At 40.5% G+C, this 23,115-nt stretch overlaps 2 protein-coding genes across 5 annotated transcripts; one reads left to right on the top strand and one right to left on the bottom strand.

The window, feature by feature from the left end:
• The first annotated feature begins 56 nt into the window (after positions 1 to 56).
• On the top strand, positions 57 to 17,689 carry SPDYA (speedy/RINGO cell cycle regulator family member A). 4 transcript variants are annotated; one of them, XM_061354188.1, is made up of 10 exons: positions 57 to 93; positions 2,891 to 3,017; positions 3,658 to 3,854; positions 7,254 to 7,492; positions 11,245 to 11,485; positions 12,387 to 12,445; positions 12,705 to 12,790; positions 14,476 to 14,647; positions 15,775 to 16,072; positions 17,478 to 17,689. In XM_061354188.1, exons 5-10 carry the CDS (start codon positions 11,263 to 11,265, stop codon positions 17,564 to 17,566), a joined length of 927 nt encoding a protein of 308 aa, XP_061210172.1. In that variant the 5' UTR covers positions 57 to 93; positions 2,891 to 3,017; positions 3,658 to 3,854; positions 7,254 to 7,492; positions 11,245 to 11,262; the 3' UTR covers positions 17,567 to 17,689. The 4 variants fall into 4 exon arrangements, with proteins under 4 accessions (XP_061210172.1, XP_061210154.1, XP_061210181.1 ...); XM_061354170.1 differs by lacking the exon at positions 57 to 93 and adding an exon at positions 298 to 386; XM_061354197.1 differs by lacking the exon at positions 57 to 93 and adding an exon at positions 298 to 386 and having other exon boundaries at positions 15,775 to 15,916.
• Positions 10,968 to 23,086, bottom strand: TRMT61B (tRNA methyltransferase 61B). Its single transcript, XM_061354157.1, has 8 exons — positions 22,592 to 23,086; positions 22,384 to 22,486; positions 20,633 to 20,823; positions 19,355 to 19,446; positions 18,736 to 18,971; positions 18,022 to 18,102; positions 17,774 to 17,848; positions 10,968 to 11,146 (listed from the first exon to the last, which is right to left on the bottom strand). Exons 1-7 carry the CDS (start codon positions 23,084 to 23,086, stop codon positions 17,805 to 17,807), a joined length of 1,242 nt encoding a protein of 413 aa, XP_061210141.1. The 3' UTR covers positions 10,968 to 11,146; positions 17,774 to 17,804.
• Positions 23,087 to 23,115: the final 29 nt, after the last annotated feature.

Raw genomic sequence — 23,115 nt, forward strand, 5'->3', positions numbered from 1 at the left:
GCGGGGGGGGGGGGGGGGGGTGTTTTCCCTCCCCTCTGCGGGCGAGCGGCCACGGATCGTGCCCGCAGTCAGCTCCCGGCAAGCTGAGAGCCGGTAATAAACGTTCACACCTTGTAGTTAAGGCTTGTTCGCATCTAGAGGTGCCCTTTGAACTGCTCCATGAGGACTTGGTGTTTAAAACAAATCATCGTAATCCCTCAGTTAACTTGAGAAAATCTGTCTGCACAGAACACATGATTTTGTAAGGGTTTTTTCTGTTCTAAACCACGCATCAGATAGCTCTACCCGGGGACTGCTCTCAAGAGAGCTGCTTCTGGTGCTGCAGTACCTGCGCTTCCCTGTGCTTTGTCTCGGAGCAGCACAGCTTTGTGGGAACCTATGGAATGGTGGGTAGTGCCAGAGCCCTGCAAGGTTGCCGAGGAGGAAATGTAGGGACGTCTGCTGCAGGTTTTAAAATGGCTTTCCAAAGTGTAAAAGCAACGGCAAGACAGAGGACAAGAGATGGGTATAGTGTACTGGAAATATTTCTGAAGGGTTTTGAGCTTATTAGTTCAGTTAAAATATAGGCATAGATCTTTCTGAAAGATACCATAGTGACCTAGAAAAACAAATTATTTTAATTTGAAAAATTAAAATAATTATTTTAATTATTTTAATTTGAAAAATTAAAATAGAAAAAACCAAATTATTTTAATAGAGAAAACCAGAATCACATCCCTCTAAGTCTGTTTGGGCTTATCATAGAATCATAGAATAGTTAGGGTTGGAAAGGACCTTAAGATCATTAAGTTCCAACCCCCCTGCCATGGGCAGGGACACCTCGCTCTAAACCATATCACCCAAGGCTCTGTCCAACCTGGCCTTGAACACCGCCAGGGATGGAGCATTCACAACCTCCCTGTTCAACCCATTCCAGTGCCTCGCCACCCTAACAGGAAAGAATTTCCTCCTTATATCCAATCTAAACTTCCCCTGTTTAAGTTTTAACCCATTACCCCTTGTCATATCAGTACAGTCCCTAATGAAGAGACCCTCTCCAGTATCCTTGTAGGCCCCTTCAGATACTGGAGGAAGAATACTATGAGGAATTGCCAGCTTTTCCAAAAACTTGGAACTTCTTCTTACCATTGTTTGTGTTTTCTATACAATAAAAACATGTTGATGCTTTTGAACATGCAAACCTCAGTTAATGAAACTCTTTGAAACCTGAAATGTAAGTGCAGATCAGCTCCCTTTGTGGTTTTGTCTCTGTGTGCAGGTGTTTGTGTTGCATCTTGAGGTTTGTATTTACTGTTGTCTACAGTGCCTGGCTGAAACTAGGCAAGTGCTGTCTTGGGTGGGTCTGAGTTAAATGACTGTTCTTTGGGTCTGCTCCTGGTATGGCCTGAATTGGAGTTTTGCAGCATTTATCTTCATTCTCTTCTTGTAGTTTTGCTTGGCTTCTCGATGCTCTTCCAGTACGCTTGTGCAAGACTGAAATAAGAGCATGATCTTAGCAAAACGTGGGAAGACTTAAAAGTCTCCCATATGGACTTTTCTCATTGCTGCTGTCAAATGATGATGTTCTTCAGGAGGATGAGCAGGATCAATAGGCTCAGGAATGCCTGCCTTATTGTAAATCTCATTTTCTATGTAAATACAGAGTTTTGTTCAAGGTAAGTGCTATCCTGTTGTTACCACCAAGCTAAAGTATGTGGTCCTTGCTAGTAATGAATGATAGGCTTTTTTCTTTAATATGTAAATGGAGAAGAGAACAGGCTGGGTGCATGCTAATCCTCCTTGTTCTCTTGGCTCTTGATCGTGTAGGTAAACCTCTGTGTCTAGTTTTAAAAATCCAAGCCTTAGTCTGCAGTCTTGAAACCTCTCAGTGGCTACTACTGAAAGTAGCACTGCTCCTTCAACCACTGCCAAGTACCAGGCAGATCTTTGTTGTCAGTATACAAAGAAACAGCCATTAACTTTAGTGTCTAAGGGTTGAATGGTCTAGGGTATTTGTGTTGACCAAAGCAGCCTCTTACAGTGTGTTTTGCCTTTTTAGTGTGACACATTGTGTTTTCCCCACGCTGTTAGGTATCACCTATAGAAAGCAATACCATAACTGTGGTGCAAAGATAGGTGCATCACGTTGTTGTTTGTCGTACAGCATTTAATTTGGCTCCAATTTGCAGGAGCTTATAAGGAGCTTGTTATTTATAATGTCTCCAGGTTTCCAAATCTGAAGAAATTATTGTTGATATGTTGCTCAGTATTTTAGAAGCAGAGAGAGTTGCTTTATACAGTGTCATTCTCCAGCAAAACAATGGCTGGGAAGGACCATTTATAGTAGTATTAACTTTTCCCTCTTTCCAGGTTATTTTGAGGGAAATTTCTCTGTAGAATCAAAGCCAGTGGAGCAGGCACATGGTTAAAAAGACAAAAAAGCCCAGAACTACATTAAAACACATACCTTAGTGTCTAGGGGGTTGGAGTGCAGTGTCTTTTTGTACCTTTTTTGGCAATACGTAAGTCTTTGTGCTGGAATATGTGACCTTATTCAGTGGCTATTCTAAATAATCCTTCCTCAGCGTACAGCTTGGAAGATAAGGCCTTGCTTACTGGTTTTAAGCAGGATAATTTTATCAAGTGTTGGAGATACCTCCACTTATCAAATAGCTGAATGCTGATTAGGCAGTGCAGTGTGGGCTAGTTGTGGTTTACACTTACTGAAGTATAATTATAGCTTAGCCAAATTATAATTTGCATGCTAGGAGCACATTACTGGCTCTGTCACATAGCCAGAAAATGAAACAAAAAGTTTTTATCACCAGGTCCTGAAGAGTATGTGAACTTACATTAGGAAAACTCCTGTGGTCTATATTAAGATTTGGCTTTGTAATTCCATCTGATGGAGATGTGTTGGGAAAATAAAGTTCAGTTCAGTCAAGTACTCATGAGCTGCTGATGCCAGTGGGAGATTTTCTGCTGACTTCAGTGAACTGTGAATCAGATTCAAGGAGATAAATCCAGCTCTTCCTGAAGTCAGTAAGAATTAAGAGCAATACTGGGATCTGGCCTAGGCCTTTACGGGGTCACTTCCGGGTCTTCTCTAGAAATTGGGTAAAAGTGGGCCTTGTGACACTCCCCAGCACAGGAAACAGACAAAATCTGCTTTCAGGGAAAGTTGCAAGGATGTGTGAGTCACTCCTGAGGTATCAGGAAACGATGCAAGGTGCGGCTGTGACATGCACTGTGGTCAGCAGATCAGGGAGATGAGTGGAGAGAGAAAGATCAGTACCACTGGAGTATTTGGCAATCCAGCTCTAACTGAGATTCTCCAGAGCCTGCAAACCTGATTGGTTTGGGTGTATACCCTTCTAGAGATAACCAAAGTCTCATCCCTAGAAAATAGGCCATGTGTTACCAAATTGCAAAACATAGTCTTGTGTTTACTTAACAAAACTAAAGAATTTTGAAAATCCATCATGACTTTTGACTGATTACAGTTGACAAAGTTAGAAGCGACCAGAAATAGACAACACTCAAAAGTGCCAACAGGTTTTTAGGATGGTAGAATGGTAGACATTGTTATATACATTATCTATATTCTAGACTCACTCAGGAACTGTTTATTAGGACAGGTTTAGAATGTTTGTGTTCAACTTGGTTTTGTTTTTGCAGACTGCAGCATCTGCAGAGAATGAAGCCTATGAAGAGGACAATAGCGAGAAATTATATAATCTTGACCATGATGTGCTTCTGAAGAGTTCATGCCTTCACAAATCAGCATATGCTGCTGCTGCTCAAAGATGTGTAATGAAACGGGTGCTTCTGCATATTTTATTTTTCCTGCAGGTTTGAAAACAACCATATAACAGGTAAGTATTGTTACCCTGATTTGAATAATGAGAACATTTGGAGTTACGGACAATTTGAATGTTTCAGTTATATGAAGCTGGTCAAACATAGCGCCAGTAAGAAAGTAAACAGCAGTCATGTCTTTCTGCTAGACTGAGTGTCTAACCACTTCTGAACACTCAAAAAGCTAATTTACATGTTTTATTTTTAGCCTGTTTCTAGATCATGTATTTTTTTTAATCCCTTTGAATAACAATACAGTGCATAACTCTGTATTTTGCTGAAATTGTCATGCACACTGGAGATGAAAATTAGTTCTGAGGCAGTGATGACACTCATAAAGCTGTCCTCAGCCTCAGAAGCCCACAGCTTGGCTTTCTATCAGGCTTGAGACTGAAAGTAAGAGTACCTCCTAAGAGGTAAAGGGCTGTTGGTTCAGAGATTCATAAAACTAGACAGGGTGTAGCCACAGGAGAGAAGCGCTCATGCAACTGATGTATGTTCTATTTGTGTCTTTGAAGATTATAGAAACCAATCTGTGATATGTTGTGGCATCCTCACCTCTCTGCCAGGGCTTAGTCTTAGCTCCAGTGGGTGGGGTCAGCAGCAGGCTCATCATCCTTGTCTTTATTTACCTGAAGATACGTCTCCATGGCTCTTACACTGACAGCATTAGATAGAACATCTGTCAGCATTCAAAGCTGCCTAAAATGAGCAGCATTGGATGTAAAAAGCTGAATAACTTTTCATGAAGACTACTTTGTAGCAGAGAGGCAAACCTATTAATTCCATAAAGTGCTCAATCCTTCAGAACACCTGCTGGTTTAGTAGGGTTGGGAAAGGGCTCGGAGGGAAACAAGTTGTAGCAAGAGAAGCTCCATTTATATTAGAATTGTTTCAGTTCTAGCATATAACATACTTTTTTGCCCTTTTAGCCATTCTCTGGGAAAGAAGATACAGATGGAACTTTGTCAAAACACTTGTTAAAAGCTGTCTGAGAGAGTCCTAAATACTTCTTAGCATATTTTATCACATGATGTCTCTGTGCTGTTGGCAGAGCCAAAGCAGATGGTTACACAGACAGAAAGTTGTCGTGTCTCTCAGTATGGTGTTAGCAGCAGGACATTTCTCACAACCTGAAAATGCCTGCCATTAAATTTGCTTTGTGTCAGACTTGTCTATACATACAGGTCCCTACAAGGCTACCTAGATTGTGGATTTACAGTGTGTCGGGTAACCCACAGTAGCACAGCTGTACCCAGCAGTAAGCAGAAGACATTTACTCGTCAAGGAAAACAGGCCCTGAGCATGCACACAGGTGGTTTCCAGGGAGCTGCCAACATGCTGTAAATCCCCACCCACTGTTGCCTCATGCTAACTGGTGTGTGAAGCCATACTCTAAGCAAAGGTGAATAAATACACCCATGAGCAGAGCAGAAAAATCTCATCCCACAAATGCCATTTAGCACAACACAACGGACAGAGAGAGCGGTGTTTGTAGCTCACAGAATGTTTTTTTTTTCCTCAGGGAAATCTATTGCTTTTGTGTTGTGCCTACTTTCCAGTTTCCCCTATTTTTTCAGTAGCTGTTACCAAAGTTCAACTGTTTCTCTTTGCACTTTAATTTACAGCCCTTGTACTAGTCATTTTATTGCTTCAACCTCCAAGTGAGAGAACTTTTACAACTTGTGATTACTAAATTCAGAGAAACAAGACAGCTTTTTGACCTGCCGTGGAGTAATCATAGCTCACATTGTTTCTTGGGAGAGGCATTCAATGTTTAACAAACTGTGGCAACTTTAACCATATGGAGCCTGGACCATTGGCTGGGAGTGGAAAAAAAAGTAGTTCCAGACTCTTTGCAGCTTACATTTTAATGTGACTGCTTTTAGTCTGCAAAGGGCTGTCTTTGAAGTTCTGTCTTCCCACTGCTGAACTTGATGCTGTTCCCTTCTTTGCAGTATGAGAGGACTGGAGCCAAACTATTTGCATATGGATATAATTTTCCCTTACATCAGAAATTATAGTTACATTACCTTTGATTAATTCTTTCATGGGGTGAGTCTTCCAAATGCTGTGCCATGAAAATAAGGCTGTTGACAATAGAGAAATTGTCCTGTCTTAATTACTAGTGTTGTTTCATATTATAGGGGCTGTGGTCACGGACAAAGATTCAATTGTATTCAACAGTGTAAAAGCAGAGAATAAATAGATGCCCTGTGTTTGAAGGAGTTTGTGATCTGAATTATGTGACCAGTAAACTCTGGAATTGGAAAATGATGTGAGAAAGTTTTTTTACACACTTTGCCCAATTGTAAGCCAGCTAGCTGAGAGTTTGAAGGCTCCCATCTATTCTTTATCCACTGAAAAAGAATCAGTAAGAAATGGTGAACTTGCCTTCAGGAGAAGAATTAGGACATTATTTTGAAAGCACCAAACTTCTTCTGGTTTTTATGTCCCTCGATAAAATCCAGATCTCATTCCTGGATACTAAGTTGCTTAGATCTGTTGGGTTTTGTGTACCAATGTGTACATGTATATTACAGCAGAAAAAAAGAGGATTAAAACACAAGCTGAAGAGTTTGTGTTTTTCAGTGCAGATGAGGACAATCCAGTTGCTCTGCGCATGTGCCACACACCGGCAGCACCCTGGGCTTGGCCGACACATGCCTGCTCCCTGCTCCTACGTCTCAGGATGCCTGGTGCTCTTGGCAGCTGGAACAAGTGGCTCCAGGGTCATGTTGGCACACCGGAGTCCTGTTTATTAGTGCTCTTTGCAGAATACAGCATGAAGAAACAGCACAGGCGCAACTGGGTGACGAATAATCATGGCTATTAAATACTCGCCAACACAGAATACAGTAGAATATAGTGGATGACATCAAAAGGTTGAAAAACATCCAACAACCTCACATTTAAAGGAGTACTGTACATTTGCTTTCCTTTTTAACACAAAATATGCCCTCAGAGTTTGAGTTACTGATGTTCAGAGATATATCATTCATCACTTGCCATTTTGTAATGTGATGGTGAAGGCCTAATGTATTCTATCTTATCTATTTATTTTGACGTAATTGGAACTCTTCAGATAAGATTACTTCATTTCATTTACAACCAGCACAGAAGTGCCAATCCTTAAAGTATTCCTCTGTCTGCTTGGAATTAAAGTTCATAGAGGATATCTCAGTTTATTTACAATAGAAATGAACAGCAAGTTCAAACTACATCCCCAGAACTTGATGTACATGTGGTGCTGCAGAGTACCTGACTGTTCTGTGGTACGTAGAAGCAGCATGTTCAAACATGCAGTGTTTGCAGGCAGCCTTCACATTATTCTACTATTTGCTGTATTGGTCTGTTCAGCACTTGTTCACTACATAACTTCCAAATGATTTTCTTCTTTTTCCTGAATTTCTCAGGATCTGATAATAACTACAGATTTCTGGACTTCAGTATTAGAAAACACTGCTGTATACTCAGAAGTTCAAGTAAACAAAGCTGAAAACAGTTTTGCTGCTCGTTCATCTATCAGTGACATACACTGCAGTGGCATTGGACCATCTGTATTTATAATCAGGCTGTAACATTTGTCAGTACAAGGATTTAGCTGTAAGGCACCTTCCCACTATCCTTACTTGCCATCTCAAGTAGCAAACAAGTAAGCCACACTCAGCCTGTTTTGCTTAGTCCAGACATCATGATACCACAATTCATCTGAACTCATCTAAATCCTTACTCTCTTCCCACAAAAAAAACCCCAGGTTTCTGGTGATAGATGTGGGTTCAGGTAGTTTATATTCCTTTTTAATTTACTGAAACTTGTGCAACTAGCTACACCCTCTATTCTGAAACAGTTAACCACATAATCCAAAGTTTTATTTTTATCTAAATGCTTCAGTTTCATTATGGTCTTTGGGAATGGAGCTCTCAGCCTGTGTACATTTAATCTAGAACATACTGGATTGAGAGGCCAGGCTCTCCCCAGCAATGTCAGGAGTCATCCCTATAGCAAAGAGAGGCTTTTTCATTTCACACTCTACAATAAATAGAAAAAATCTATAATTGAAACAATACATGTTTTATTATGAACAATGATCTGTATTTAGAAGAACCAGTGGTTCTTCGTCATGACTCTGGGAAGAAATACCAGATGTCATTCCTATGGTACTTTGTCTTTCTTAAAGAAATAAAAAATACAGTTTACCAAAAAATACATCAGAGGCCAAAAGCATTCATTTTCCTGCCTCACAAATATTAAAAGATTAAAAAGAAACTATGTCTATATAATTTACTAAAATACTAGCCCTGTGCTTTCCTTCAGTGATGTTTCTTAACCTATCTGTAAACAGCTCAATCACTGAAAAACTTGAAGTCCTTTTTCATTTAAAGGAAGCAAACTGCTCTGCAGCTGCATTTTTGGACCAGGTGTTGGACAGATGTGTAACTATATATACACACTTCATGTAATTGAGTTCCACTACATAAATGGATTATCTCTTCCCCACCCGTCCCGCCAAAAAAAAAAAAAGATTTTATAAGAATCCCAGGACTTTCAAACACAGGTCTTATTCATTATATATTATATAAAAATCAGTTCTAACTGTGATAACAGTTTTGGAAGTGTTCAAGGCCAGGTTGGACAGGGCTTGGAGCAACCTGGTCTAGTGGAAGGTGTCCCTGCCCATGGCAGGGGGTTAGAATTGGATGAGTTTTAAAGTCCCTTCCAATCCAAACCATTCTGTAACACACAAAGATGAAGAGTAGCTAAACTGATCTAATGTTCACCTACAGGAAGGATTAGGAATTAAGTACAACATGAAATCTAGTGTACTGTACTAGACAAATGCTGCATTGGCTTAGTTTAAATTGCTGGTGGTGAAACAGTGCCCCCTGATGTCCTGCAAGGTAGTTGTAAACGACGAGTTTTAGTTATTAATGTAGTTATTAATAAGCCATGTTGAGAACCAGTTAAGTCCACTATATAATGCAGAGGATTTAATCAGGTAAAGTCTTGTTTCCTTATTGTCATTGTGTTCAGACATCAACCTTTCCCACATCGATGTTTTTCCATGACGCTTCCAAGTTCAATCCTTGAGTTATCCCCATCTCAACAATCCTGCCTCAGACTGCAGAACCCTGCAGGAAAGAAAGGTAAAGTTTTGGACTTCTCACAGCTTTTTCCTCACAACTTTGGGCTGAGCCAAGGTTAGGCAGCTGGTCTGTATCACAGCGGAGCCCTGGATGGCAGGGAGCAGTACAGTAGGGGTTAGAGAGTCACAGTAGCTGTTGAGGAACCCAACTGTAACAGATACTTGAGAGTGAACAGAAAAAATCCCCAAAGTTTTAATATTTTGTTGCAGATCCACCAGCTCAAAAAAGGGGGAGAGCTACAGGGAAAAAAATCCCAACATACAAACCCTGGAAAAGCTCTGTATGGATAAAAGCTACCTTGTAAGCCACTTTGTATGGATAAGCCAAGGAATACAAATATTAAGGTGTTGAGGATAAGGCACTATTATCACTGCAGTTTTATGTTTTGCAGTAGGGCAAAAAATATGACAGAATCTTGTTTCCTAGCCTGAACGGCTTTGACAGTTATGTGAAGGTTTCTGTAACTTACCCTTTCTTTGTTTTCCACAGTTGTCGACCAAATGTTGGTTCATTGAGGTCTGCTTTGAGTCCCTTATATGAAAAGTATTACATACACATAAAGAACAGTTGAATGCAGGGTAACTCAACCTCAATACTCAACACGTAAATGAGGAGAGAACCTCAAAGAAACAGACTTTTGCCCAACTGAAGTATTTGGTATGTCCTCCACCCTGCTGCTCTGTTTCCCAGTTTCAGGCTGTTCTATACAGAGATGTTGTTAGTTTGTACATTTACCATTTGAGGTGTTTTTCCTCTCTCTAGATAACCCAATCGGGAACCTGGTATGACCCTTCCCTGAATATGCTCACTAACTGAGCACCCGCATAAAGATACCTAGCAAGTTATTGATAAAAGATGAAGGTATGACGAGGCCTCTCATCTCATTACCATGACCAATGTGACTAGTTACACTTTTAACTCGCCTGTACAGGAGGAAACAATGAAATTGTATTTCTGGCCATCTTCCTAGAATAAATCGTTAACTCTTATAACAGAAGAGTCAGATTCCACAGGGGCTCTTAGCAGCAAAGGGGGCTTTTAATTCTTGCTACTACATTTCAGTAGGCTACCTTAGACTGTGTAACGTATGTGGAACAGTAACATCAGGGTATATTGCACCTGTATTTTTAATGACCTTAAACGTTAGCTATGCTTTGTCCCTCGTGTCCTGCGTCCCCTGGGGGGATGCTCACCCCCCATGGGGAGACGCTTTAAGGAAGCTTTTACAAAGCTGTCGGGCAGGTGAGAGATTAAGACCGAGTCAAGTTTGCGAATACCATCACAGAACGGGTTGGAGGTGACCCGCACAGCCCGTCAGGCCGGCCGGATAAGCCGGTTTCGAGACTCATTCACCTCGTCTGGTGAGAGGCGCAGGCTCCGCACGGGGGTCGGGCAGCACCGTGGGACCTCCAGAGCCCCGCGGCCCAACCGCCGCTCCTCGACGGCTTCTCGCGGTGACAGGTGACACGGCCGCCCGCCCACCGACTGCAGCGCCTTCCTGTGATTGGCTGGCGGGCCCCGTGCTGGCTCCGCCGGAGGGAAGCGTTCTCCGCCATCCGATTGGCTGAGGCTGTTGCGTCACGCGCTCCGGTTGGTTTCGAGAGACGCCATTTCGAGCTGCGCGGCTGTTAGGCTGTGGCGTGAGGGTACGGCGGTTGTGGGGAGGGGTGGGGAACAGGGCGGGCCAGTCCAGCCCAGGCCGGGGCCGTGCCGGAACCTCCACCTCTCCTGCTGGGAACTGAAGTATCGTGATCATAGCCACACGTGAGGGGCTTCTCTGGGGTTTATATGGAACTGACTTATAGCCGGTCAGACGGGTAGGCTGTGCTCTATGGAGGGGTCCACGGAAGAAGTAAACGCATTTACTCCTGCCTAAACATCCCTTTCTTCAGGCTCCATTTGTAATCTTTAGTTACAAATACATAACGTTTGTTTCCTTCGTTATGGTTTTGGTATGTTCTACTCAAGGGTTAATAAAACAATTACGGTTCTGCCGCTTTAATTCTATTAACGTTCTTTAAAACAATGCGCAACCACAAATTGGAGGGGAGGAATAGAGATGTTTTTGGTAGACCCAAGTAAGCTGTGAGGGGCTATGGTGATCTGGGTTTTTTTCCCGTTTTTCAAAATTTTGAATGGAAAAAGATGGAAGGCTCCTTCCACAACTCTTTTCAACTGCTCATTTCAACAAAAGAAATAGTAAGAACTACTGCTCAGACTATATTTGCAGTTAATTTCTTTTTTTTTCTTTTTAATCAGGAATCTTTACTTGCCAAAATGAAGCAGAATCTGGTGTGTCAGACACATCCCACCGTCACCGTTCGCGTTAAATCAAGCGCATCCAGATCACATCAGCAAAAACCCCTTATCAGTCTGAAGTGGTCTTCTCTTAAAGACCATGTGGAAAAACATGAAAAAAAGGCTTCTACTCATAAATGTCCAAAGGGACCATGTCTGGTTATTCAACGCCAGGAAATGACAGCTTTCTTTAAACTGTTTGGTAGGCTACTAATGATAGATATCAATGTATTGACTGAAGAGTGGGAAACTATCAAGCAAGTATGTTTTCTAAACTTGGTTATTTGGGGAGTTCTGACATAAATACTAATGACCATGTTTTTGTCTATTTTGTGTATTTAGTATATAAATATTTAATGGTAAGTTAAAAATACACAAAAGGCTAGCAATGTGATGAAAAAGTATCTTTTTAAATTACAAGGAAACCGAGGTGGTAGGATACATCCTTTTATGATCACTTCCCTTTCCTAATTTTTCTTATATTTCAGCAAATACATGTGAAACAATGTATATCTCATTTTACAAAAGGCTTAAAAAAGGCTCGGCTCCCACTCTTACAAACATGTTATTTATTGTGGGAATAAGCATTTAGGGGGAGAAGTAGAATGGGAAGAAAATCCAAAGAGTATTCTCTGCATTTCTTTTGCATTTGTGTCTCTTTCATATACAGTTTTGTATTTATTTAATTTAGTGAAGAGATTTACTAACAGTGGAAGAGTACACTTGGGTTTATTTGAGCTTTGAATACAGAAGTCAATCAGAGTGAGTTTATGGAAAACCTGTTACAGTACATGTTCACAGACAGTGATGCACTTTCCACAGATAATCAAGTATTGCCTTATAAAGGCTGTCAGGTCATCAGGTGCAGAGATCTCAGCACTGTGTAGGTCATCAAAAATAATGGAATGCTATTAGATGGAAACACTTAATGCAGGAAGAGTTTTTTAATTCCTAATCTTCCTCCCCTCAGTTTCTCTGCTCTCTGCTGGTGGGTCTAGCTTCTTTCTGCTTATGTGGTTAATACCAGGAATGTCTTATTTACAAAGACTTTCTAGCAAAAAGAATTCTGCTGGTTGAAATGCTACACCTTTCTTTTGTCGTAGATGATGACCTAATCCAAGACTTCCTTTGGATGGACTGTTGCTGTAAAATTGCAGACAAAGTAAGTGTATTTCCTTATTACTTAATACAACATATATTGAGTGAAAAATCTGCCCTTAATCACTTGATACCATAATGCAAATACAGACCATCATTTTTTTTCTAATGTATTTATATAGAAGCTTCAAGAAACTCAATATATGCTTTAATCATTGTTAAAAATTATGGAAATATCTTGGTGCAAGATATATGTGTGAAATATTTTAGGAAATTATATACTGAAATAATATATTGATACTTTATTTTACATTTCCAAACAGTATCTCTTGGCCATGACTTTCGTTTATTTCAAGAGGGCTAACTTCACAATAAGTGAGCATACCAGAATCAATTTCTTTGTCGCTCTGTAAGTACTTTTAAATTCCCTGGGTTTATTAGCATAAGCTTGCCATGATTTTATCCCTTTGTTTATGCCACTGATAATTATATTTGACAAGACTTCTTGCATGAGCGTGTAGTTGCTTGGGTTCTATATGAAGTACAGAAACATAATTACATAACTACAGAATCATAGAATAGTTAGGGTTGGAAAGGACCTTAAGATCACCTAGTTCCAACCCCCCTGACATGGGCAGGGACACCTCACACTAAACCATATCACCCAAGGCTTTGTCCAACCTGGTCTTGAACACTGCCAGGGATGGAGCATTCACAACTTCCCTGGGCAACCCATTCCAGTGCCTCACCACCCTAAAAGGAAAGAATTTCCTTATAGCCAATCTAAACTTCCCATTTAAGTTTTAACCCGTTACCTCTTGTCCTGTCACTACAGTAACAGGTCTAGTAAAAGGTTTAGTAACTGTACCTAAACAATGCAAATGAAACATTCTTCCTCTGATACCACCTGTGTGGAACAGGCTTGAGCAGCAGCGAGGGGATGTTGTGCTGGTGCAGTGATACACTGTGGGGCATCCTGCCTACCAAACTAAACCTGTGAAATTTGAACAAGAAGCACATGCAGGACAATACATGGCAACATCTATGTGGTTCACACTGCCTGTTAGAAGACCCTATTTTGTATCTTTGGCAGCTTTTAAGTCATTTGTACTCAAATGTTTCATCATAATTTGCACCTCAGGAGTAACTTTTTATTATTCTGTCAACTTAAGTCAACTGTAAAAATGTTGCTAAATAATTTCTGAGACCTTTTGTGAACAGTTCTGAAACTTCTATACTTTGAAACAGAGGTGCTTTACCAAGTCAATATAATCTCTCAATACTTGGCTGTACCTACAGAGTGACTCGGGATTTTCTTTCATAAGAGCAAGAGGATTAGAAAAGGACAAATGGCTGGGGGGGGGTGGGACAGGGAGGACACATAACATGATGACTAGAAGGAATACTGGAGTTAAAAGCAATTGAGAAAATAGGGAAGGAAACTAGAAATTGTAATTTTCCAGGTAAACAAGAGTTTAGTATCAGGTGCATCCAAAGGAAGGAAGTATTTTCCTCTTGTCTGCGAAGCTGACCCAGAACCAGAAGTAGCACAGAGTGAAGGAAGGGAGAAATACAGACATTAAAAGACTCCTTTAAGGTTTTAATTCATACAAGAATGGAGACCTGTATTTAGTTGTTTACTGCTAACTTAATGTGAGCAATATAATTTTTCAAGAATTGCTAAAAATCCATAAAGTAGAAAATGTAAAGTTTAACGTATTGTAAGATAGTTTCAAACATTATTTAGATAACCAGTCAGACACTGCTACATTTTAGTGCAAGGATACCTTGCCAGTCTGGAGATAGCTGTCAGGATATGTTAGTTCTTGCATTATCTACTCATTTAGGAGCCTCTAGGGTAACACAATTTTTCTAAGAGTTTAATTTTTTATTTACCTAAAGGATGCATATGGAACTTTCTGTAGAACAGAAACGAACACTACTCCAGAGGGCTGTATGTTGTTAGTGGTTACTCTCACAATACTGGGAAAAAGAATTACTTTACTATTATGTCTTTTGATATTAGAAATCATACTAATACAGTGATTTATGATTGAATAAAATTTACAACCACAAACACGTATATGTTTGAAGGTATCTGGCAAATACAGTTGAAGAAGATGCTGAAGAATCAAAGTATGACATTTTCCCATGGGCTCTGGGAAAAGCCTGGAGAAAGCTCTTCCCTGATTTCTTGAAGTTAAGAGATGAACTGTGGCGTAGAATTGACTACAGGGCTATTGTAAGCAGACGCTGCTGTGAAGAGGTAGGGAGGGTTTTAATCTTGTAGGTGATGAAAGTTAATACCAAATAACAGTCTTGCTCTGTCCATATAATTTCTTTACAGTGTGTAGACAAGCCATGGGAAAGAAAAGATGCAGCTAACATGTAATGGCCCATTTATCCTCTAAGATTTATTTTTATTCTGCATTTAAAATACATTATTTAAAACTACACTTTTAAGGTAAACTTGAGTATTTTACACTGTGAAAAAGTGCTAAAAGTTTTTATTGACAAGAATCTTTCTGCTTGATGCATAATTTTTATTTTAAATTTACCATTGGTTGTTTCCCTTCATTCACTTGAGAAATACTTCCGTGTGTGTGTGTGTGCTTTACAAATTACAACTTTGTGCATAAATAAAACCCTCCAATAAAAATCCCAGCACTTCAGGTGAAATTTTAATGCTTCAAAATGAATAATGTAACTTCAACTGGCTTTTTAAGATAAGGGTTTTTCGTTGCATTTAAAAAAAGAGAAACAGAAGAACACATTTTTAATGTTCTCTAGCATAAATGCAGTATTACAAACCATGTTTACCAAACCTCTTAGAAAGGGAAAAAAGACATTCCTAACTTTTTCAGGTGGAATGTATTTGTCTGGAAAAGCCCCGTCATGTTCTAAGAACATAATGTTTACTACAGCTAGTAGAAAAGAAAATCTCATGTACTCTAGAATCCCATTTCTGGGGATAGAATGAGATGCTGATGGGAAAAGTGCAAAGAGCAAGACAAGTGCAGAATGCTTTTCCCACCACACCCTCCCAGATGCCAACCATCATTAGTTCAGTCATGTCATGAACCAGAAGATCCTTCTACTTGATATTCAGCAGTTAGTAAAAGACGCTATCTTCTGTCCAACATAAGAAACATAAGCTCATTTTTGGGATGATTCATATGAAAATACAAGGCTGTCAACTGCTGTGTTTCCAGATCTGATTCGCAACTGGTTTATATGCTTGTGCCTAAGGTAGCAAACTTTCTAGTGAGACAGAAGCAGATAGACTACAGATGATCCCTATTTCAGATACACAGGACTTATTCTCTGCCATACGTGAATTGGATCCCTTGTTTTCCTGTTGCTGTGGTTTCTGATCTAATGATCGTTTGGTAGGTGATGGCTATTGCTCCAACACATTACGTGTGGCAGCGAGAGCGTTCCATACACCACAGCGGAGCTGTGAGAAACTACAAGGGTGATGAAACACAGCTGCCCCGAGGACCAAGTGCGACTCCTAGAGACTGCCTGCTTTGTGGTAAGAAAGGAAGGTTCGTACGGCTAGGATTATCATCCTCTTCCTCCTCATCTATTGACACTTTCGAGATGATGGAATTACATTCATCACAGAATTTGAAGGACACCACTGCAACTGAAAAAATGCTCCTTGACTCTCCTTTGAATTACACCCAAGGTATAGTTTAATAATTTTCAATTAGTTTAAGGCAACTGAGGCCGTATTTACCCTTCAGACTATAGGTACTACTGTGTCCTTGGTATGGCAAGGCATGATATCTCTGCGCGAGCAGGCATCCCTGTTACAAACGCACTTCCCTTGGCAGAACTGTGCCTTTGTTGCCATAGTTTCCATTTTCATTTCTTGCCTCTTGATTTCCTGAAGTACCACCTGCTTTGTATTATGAGTCTCTTCAAATTATGTTTATCTACTACAGTAGATTTTGGGTTTTGTTAGTCTACTTACACACTATTACTATTCCTGCATTAGAAATTAAATTGAGAATCCTATTTTAAACACACAGGATTGGCTAGAGGCAGCAATGAAAATAATGGAGTGTGTCACATGAGTTAGAAGTCTGTTGTTGAGAGCACTGTTTTTAGAAAAGGCAGGCTGCTCAGTTGCTGCCTTCAGTTTCGACACGTTAAATCACAGCTCACGTTTTCCTCTAAGCGTATCTCAGTATTAACAGTTTATGCAAGATTTCCTTGTAAGACTGGGATATGAGTATAAGGCAATACAAAAATTTAGTCTGAAAACTGTTTTATGTAGTTGCATCTCTGCATATTCCAAATAGCATTCTGAGCCTCTGTATGAGAAGCCTCCATTACATATAGCAGTTACGGGACAAATGCTCATAATTTAATTAAGAGTAGAACACACCTGAGATGTAGACTTCCTTCATGCACTTAACCACTTCAGCTTTCTTGGCATCCTTATTTAACATGGGGTTCCAGTTATTTACAGCTCCATTTTTCATTTGTATGTGTTCTAATATCTAAATTTTAGCTATTATAGCTGTTAACTTCTTTTGACAGCTTCAGTGCAACTGTGATTTTCAAGGAATCCCTCCACTTTGAAAAATTTGGCATTTGAATCTTCCTTGAGATACAGAACAAGCCACGTGTCTACAACGCATCATTTAATAAAGTTAAACATCACCACATGCTTAACATGTTATATAGAGACTTATGCGAGGCCCTAAAAGACTTAAAAATCTGTTTGTTACTTGAGGGGTCTTGCTTTTGATACCTGACAAGATCAGAAAAAATAAATATATGTTTGACTATTTGGGAATGTTTTATATAAAGCAAAGTTCATAGAAAACCAGGCAGCTTTCGGCATAGATGCTGTAAATGAACCAGAGCTCTGTGTGTCAGCAATGTTTTTTTTTTCTTGCAATAAGCACAGCTTTATCAAGAGAACAAATTCAGTAAGTTTTTGTTTCTCTTACAGTTGTGCTTTAAGAAGCTGACAGCCACCAGTTGGTAGCCAGTGAAGTCAGAAGTGGCTTCACTTGCATTTCAAATGACAGACCTTGATCCATTATGTTCTTAATTTTTTTTCTCCTTATTTCTGGTAGACTGTCAGAGCCTGTCCAGCAAAAGGAGACTAGGTAGCACCTGTAAGCAAGACAAATCCATGGAGTGGTTTACAAGCAATGAAGAATGAAATACACCTGATGAGACAGAAACAAATACTGAGCTTTGCAAGACAACCTCTGTTGCATCACAGCACTAAACCTGAGGATTCTGTTAAAACTTCTCCCTTTAAACAGTGGGTGAGGTTTCAAACTATCTAGCCATCATTACTTTAAAGTTATACAACTGGCAAAACATAGCAACTATTTTGTAGCATTTTATTTTATTCTGATACAATACTCAGAGTAGCAGCTGACATCCCAGCAGCATCAAGCATGCAGTGGTCCAAACTTTCTCAGCTTGATAAGGAATGCTAATTAAAAAACAAAACAAATTACTACTTCAGTATTTCAATACACAAATATTATTTTTTTATTATACGTTTTATGGTTTTGTGATAATGTATCGAATGCCTGTACAAAACAACAGCATTTTAAAAATACCACTAAACATTTGAGATTAAAAAAACATTTTTAAGGTTCTTACCTGAATGAGCATCCTGCCAGGAAGACGGTCGAGCAACATAAGGCACCAAGGAGTGTGTTTCACTGTCATCAGAAAGTGGTTCTGTGAAAGAGCATTCTTCTGTTAAATCTTTCCAACAAAACATAAACAAAACATAAAAGCAGACTAGAGCTGCAATAACGTGGGTTATTTTCCCCTGACATACTTTCATCTTACTTTTTGCTTCTGTCAAAGTGCTTTGTGGTCACCTATCAGCACATTCAGACCTCTCTGCTCTACTATGGATTTTGCAAATCTATTCTAGTATGAGGCATCTTTTTGGATGAGCCAGAAGGGCACAACTACAAAACAGAGTACACTGGCAACATTTCTTCTATGGAACCCTTAAGCCTATCAGGGTCCTCTAAAGCAGGTACAGGACAAGTAGAGGACTGAATTTTATTAGAAACATCAGAGTTTGAAAACAGCAGAAGGGCAGTCTTTCTTTATTTGCAGACTGCAACGTATTTTCTTTTTAGTCTAAATTTAATAAGATATTTAAACATAAATAACCATTAATAGATGGCTGGCCAAAGGCTTGTCTGTTCTTTACAGCAATCTCAGCTGACCTAAGGAAAAAAAAAATAAACCCCAAAAGCCAAAACAACTGCATCTTCGTACAAACTTTGCCATCATTATATCCCTGGATCATCGAATCGCATTAACAAGATCTCTCATTAGCGATAATGTTCTTACCATTGTATTCACTTTCTGTAAGAACTACTTGATCCTGAATGCAGTTTTCTTCGTATTCATTTTGAAGTGTTTCTTCAACATTTTCTTGAGTTTCCACCACTTGGCTTGATTTGAAATTCTTGATTTTAGCAGGGAGCACCAACCAGTCTCTATGAGTTACCTCGATGACCTTTTCACACAAAAAAGGGAGCCTGGAGTTCCGTATTCTGTCTAAAAGTTCAATAACCTGTGTGATGCTTTTGAAGAAATGCAAAGGATAAAGTAGTATTTTGAAAACTCTAATCATACACAGTTATTCTCAGTTCTGCTGCCTTTGTCACGTTCTCTGCCTTTGAGGTCACATGAATCCTTCAACTTTAGGGTAAAGGAGCTGACTACTTGATTTGGAAAGCAGTAGTTGTTTTGAAAATATCTTTAAACTCCCAGTGATTACAAGAACATTCCCAAAGTGAAGGCCAAAGTATTTGGCCAAGTGTAATTTATACTGAGTGCAACTCCCAAAAGACAGAATTTCATTAAACATTTCATTGATGCTGGATGTATTTTTTTAAAGATGTTTGGGTTTGTGATAATGTTCAGTGATGCCCAAATAACAGTGTAAGTGCCAGAAGTAACTTACTTTGCTAGATACACAGCACACACACCACCCTGTTTCAGACTTGGCTGTACAACAGGCAGAGCAGACTGAGGGTTAACCATATCCAGAACTACCTGTAAGAGGAAGACACATGTTTTCCCAGTACATATTAATATAATCTATCATTTTTTTTTCCATAACAGTGCTTGACAACAATGTTAATCTATGGAAATCAACGCATACAACAGCATTAAGTAATCACAAACTAGTTTTATTACTGCCTCTCAAAACCTCAAGAGAAACCCGAGGTCCACACAGTTACAAGACAAAGACCTTGCTACTTCCAGATGAATCTGGAAACAGCAAGTAGCATTTTCAGATTCATTCCAGTGCAATAGTCACATGTTAACATTAAACTTCCTACTAATCCAATTCCATAATGCTGACATTAATAAAAAAATGCTTAGAAGACTGCATTTGCCAACACCTTTGGGTATTTAGTTTTCAAATGTAAAAAAAGAATAAATGTTCAAGTGCATCCTTATGATGAAGGGATCGCAATGCAGCCTCAATGTCCAACTTGCTCTTTGTTTCAAGATTCAGAAAGCTTCTGTCTGTGGCAGTTTATCCACCTTCTGCTAGAAAACTATTCAAACTGCAAATGGGACAGGCACTATCTGATCTTCACTGTTAAAGTTTTAAACTAATGGTGCATATACTCTATTTTATTTCTTTGCTCAAAGCATTTAACACAACTGTCATGTGTTTAAAGTGTTGCTGTACGTAGACTTCCTGCTTTACATGGCAGAATGGTTAACACCTGGCTGTTTTCCCTGGCAAAATCTGGAATAGAAAGCAGGACAAGAGAGTGAGCAATGGCATTCCTTACTTTAAACTAGGCCTTCATTACCTTGTGTGTTCTATATAGCTGATAGCAAAGTGTTTACGTATTTATATTTTCAATAAGCTTATGTATTTTTAAATTTAATGTTTGAAATACACACCTTAGATACAAAAATATCTGTTTCTCAAAAATACAAGAAAGTTTGTCTTTGCCTAGAAGGCAGCAGTGATTAATTGTGGTATTTCTCTACAACAGCCACATCGGTCTTGAGTTTGGGAGCCTGTAACTGAAACCTTAAAAATACTTGTAATCTGACCAAAACAAAAAAAAAAATAGAATGTTTCTGTCACTGATGAAGATCTGTTTTTTCTCACATTCAACCAGATATGGGAATCCCACTGTGAGTATGAGCTGCTTGAGGTCTGAATTTATGCAGAGAAAATAAGTATAAAATGGCAGGATTTTTTTGGACTTACTGCATCAAGTGTTAGCGATTTCATATCCATGGCTGCTGTTGAAATGTCTTTAAGAATGAAATCCACATTATCTGGCCACTCTTCTGTATGTCCTATTTTCCATGCAGCACACCAGTGCCTGTAATTCTTCTTAGCTAAACTATGATGATCATCTCTGATTTCATAACTTATAACACGTCCTTTGGGCCCAACTGAAAACAAAGAAAGACACCAGGCTTACTGTTTTTCCCTCAATAACCAGTTATAAAAAAGTAGTGTAGTAAATATCAGAAGTACACCTTTCAACTTTAACTTCACTTTAGGGAACAATCGCATATGAAGCAATCAGTTACAATTTTTTTTTCCTTTACATTTGAAGCAAACACATGCAAATAAAGTGCTGGATTAGCTCTTTTACAGACTGAAATCCATCAAACCACAGGTGAAATAAAGCACAGCTATAGTACTCCAAACTGTTCCCTAGATGTCCTCCCAAACAGCTCCTGCAGCAGAAGATAACTCCAGCATCTACGGCCCTCCCTATCTACAATTCTCCTGCTGGAGCTACCAGAGATACCAGCTGAGGAAGCTGCAACACTGGTCACTACAGACAGTGAGGCTTCTGTTGTTAGTAAGGTTTTTGACAATCCTCATTTTCACGCACATTTGCTGTTTTCCTTGCACAGTTCTTTCTTCTCCTGTTCTTCTTAGGGCTGGGGAAAGGCTGAGAAGCCCCCCCCGACCTGCTTACCGATTTCAGCTCCACAGACAAGTTTTCAAGTGTACTCTTTAATTTACACAGCTGGTGTTAATTTTCCTGTTATTTTTCCCCAATTGTAATAAAATAATTTATTACTGGCTTTAAGTATAAATTTCCTACCCCAAAATCCATGTCCAGTACACAATGTTCATAAAGGAAGTGTTACTGGGATATCCAGGCACAGAGAACAGGGTGTGTCTTGCTGTATTATTTGATCCTTGTATTACTCTTGAGTTCTAAAAACTACCACACTATTAGCTTCTCTTTCTCCTTGCTACTTTGTAATGGGAGAAAGCAGCTGTCAGGTATCAGGTGCTCAGGGGGTGAGGCTCTGTGGCTTTGTTGGACAGTTTAGATGGCAGTCACCAGGCTCCCTCCTTCCCTCACCCACATGATCTGACTCTGAATTCATTCACAAATGTGTAACCTGACCCTCTCCCCGCCACCCCCCTCTCCCCCCAGAACTCCTTCATCCAGCCCAGAGGCCCCTAACAAGAGGAACATGCAGCTGATGGAGTGAGTCCAGAGGAGGCCACAGAAATGCTCCGAGGGCTGAAGCAGCTCTGCTCTGGAGCCAGGCTGAGAGAGTTGGGCTGGTTCAGCCTGGAGAAGAGAAGGCTCCTTAAGGGGAGACCTTAGAGCAGCTTCCAGTGCCTAAAGGGGCTACAAGAAATATACAGAGGTACTTTTGACAAAGGCCTGTAGTGACAGGACAAGGGGGAATGGTTTTAACCTGACAGAGGGGAGACTGAGATGAAACATTAGGAATAAATTCTTTCCTGTGAGGGTGCTGAGGCCCTGGCACAGGTTGCCCAGAGAAGCTGTGGCTGCCCCATCCCTGGCAGTGTTCAAGGCCAGGCTGGATGGGGCTTGGAGCAATCTGGTCTACTAGAAGGTGTCCCTGCCTGTGGCAAAAGTTAGAACTGGGTAAGATTTAAGGTCCCCTCCAATCCAAACCAACCTGGGATCTACAACTGTGCTGCTTCCATGTATTATATAAGCAGCTTCTTACCTGCTTTTGACAGAAACAAGGTCAAAGCACCAGAGCCACTGCCAGCTTCCAAAACGGTGTCTCCCGGGTGGATATCAATCATCGTTAATATAGCACTTATATCCTGCAGTGAGAAAACACCTAGCACATTACCAGTCTTGGAAACTAAGAGTGAGGTTCAGCCAGTGGCTGCTCCCGGTCACCAGCCATCCCAGTGAGCAGCCAGTACCTTAGGATAGGTAATAGTGGGCCCCCGCGGCATCAGCAGCACATACTCCTCCAGCGAAGGACGCCTCACTTGCAGCCGCACCCCGGCCGAGGTACGCAGCATCTGCCCGGGCATCTGGCCGATGATATCTCGGTGGGGCAGGAGGCCACCGTTGCTAGTCAACACCGAGCCCGCCACCAGCCGGCACATCAGCTTCAGCGTCCTGTTGTACTTCCTCTTCATTTCCGCCAGCACCAGTTCCCCAGCGCGGAGAGAACCGGGCTGAGCTGCTACCGCCTCAGGAGAAGCGACCGCCTTCTCACTAGAAGCCTGAGGAGCCGCCGCGCACAGCTCCACCTCCGCCGCTTTCTCCGGCGGCAGCATCCTCCTCACCCTCTCCAGCGGCGATAACGACTTCTCCCATGCCCTCCTCGGAGGCTTCCGGCCAGGGCCCACCCCTTCGCCGGTGGAGAAGGAGCAGGCGGCGGTTCTCCTCAGTCCGCTACAAGCCCTCATGAGGAGAGAAGCGGGAAAGAAGGCACTCA

The sequence above is a fragment of the Neopsephotus bourkii genome, unplaced genomic scaffold (assembly GCF_033783945.1).
Source record: "Neopsephotus bourkii isolate Nb327-2 ecotype Australia unplaced genomic scaffold, CSIRO-AGI_Nbou_v1 NB_71, whole genome shotgun sequence".
NCBI classification, from domain to species: Eukaryota; Metazoa; Chordata; class Aves; order Psittaciformes; family Psittacidae; genus Neopsephotus; species Neopsephotus bourkii.

Bases quoted from the DNA above. Each gene is read 5' to 3' on its own strand.
- SPDYA (XM_061354188.1), top strand. From the start codon at position 11,263: ATGAAGCAGAATCTGGTGTGTCAGACACATCCCACCGTCACCGTTCGC. The intron at 12,791-14,475 runs GTAAGTACTTTT...ATATGTTTGAAG, and splicing joins ATCAATTTCTTTGTCGCTCT to GTATCTGGCAAATACAGTTG. The intron at 16,073-17,477 runs GTATAGTTTAAT...TATTTCTGGTAG, and splicing joins TCCTTTGAATTACACCCAAG to ACTGTCAGAGCCTGTCCAGC.
- TRMT61B (XM_061354157.1), bottom strand. From the start codon at position 23,086: ATGAGGGCTTGTAGCGGACTGAGGAGAACCGCCGCCTGCTCCTTCTCC. The intron at 22,487-22,591 runs GTACTGGCTGCT...TTCTCACTGCAG, and splicing joins CCACTATTACCTATCCTAAG to GATATAAGTGCTATATTAAC. The intron at 18,103-18,735 runs GTAAGAACATTA...GCTCTTTCACAG, and splicing joins TACAGAAAGTGAATACAATG to AACCACTTTCTGATGACAGT.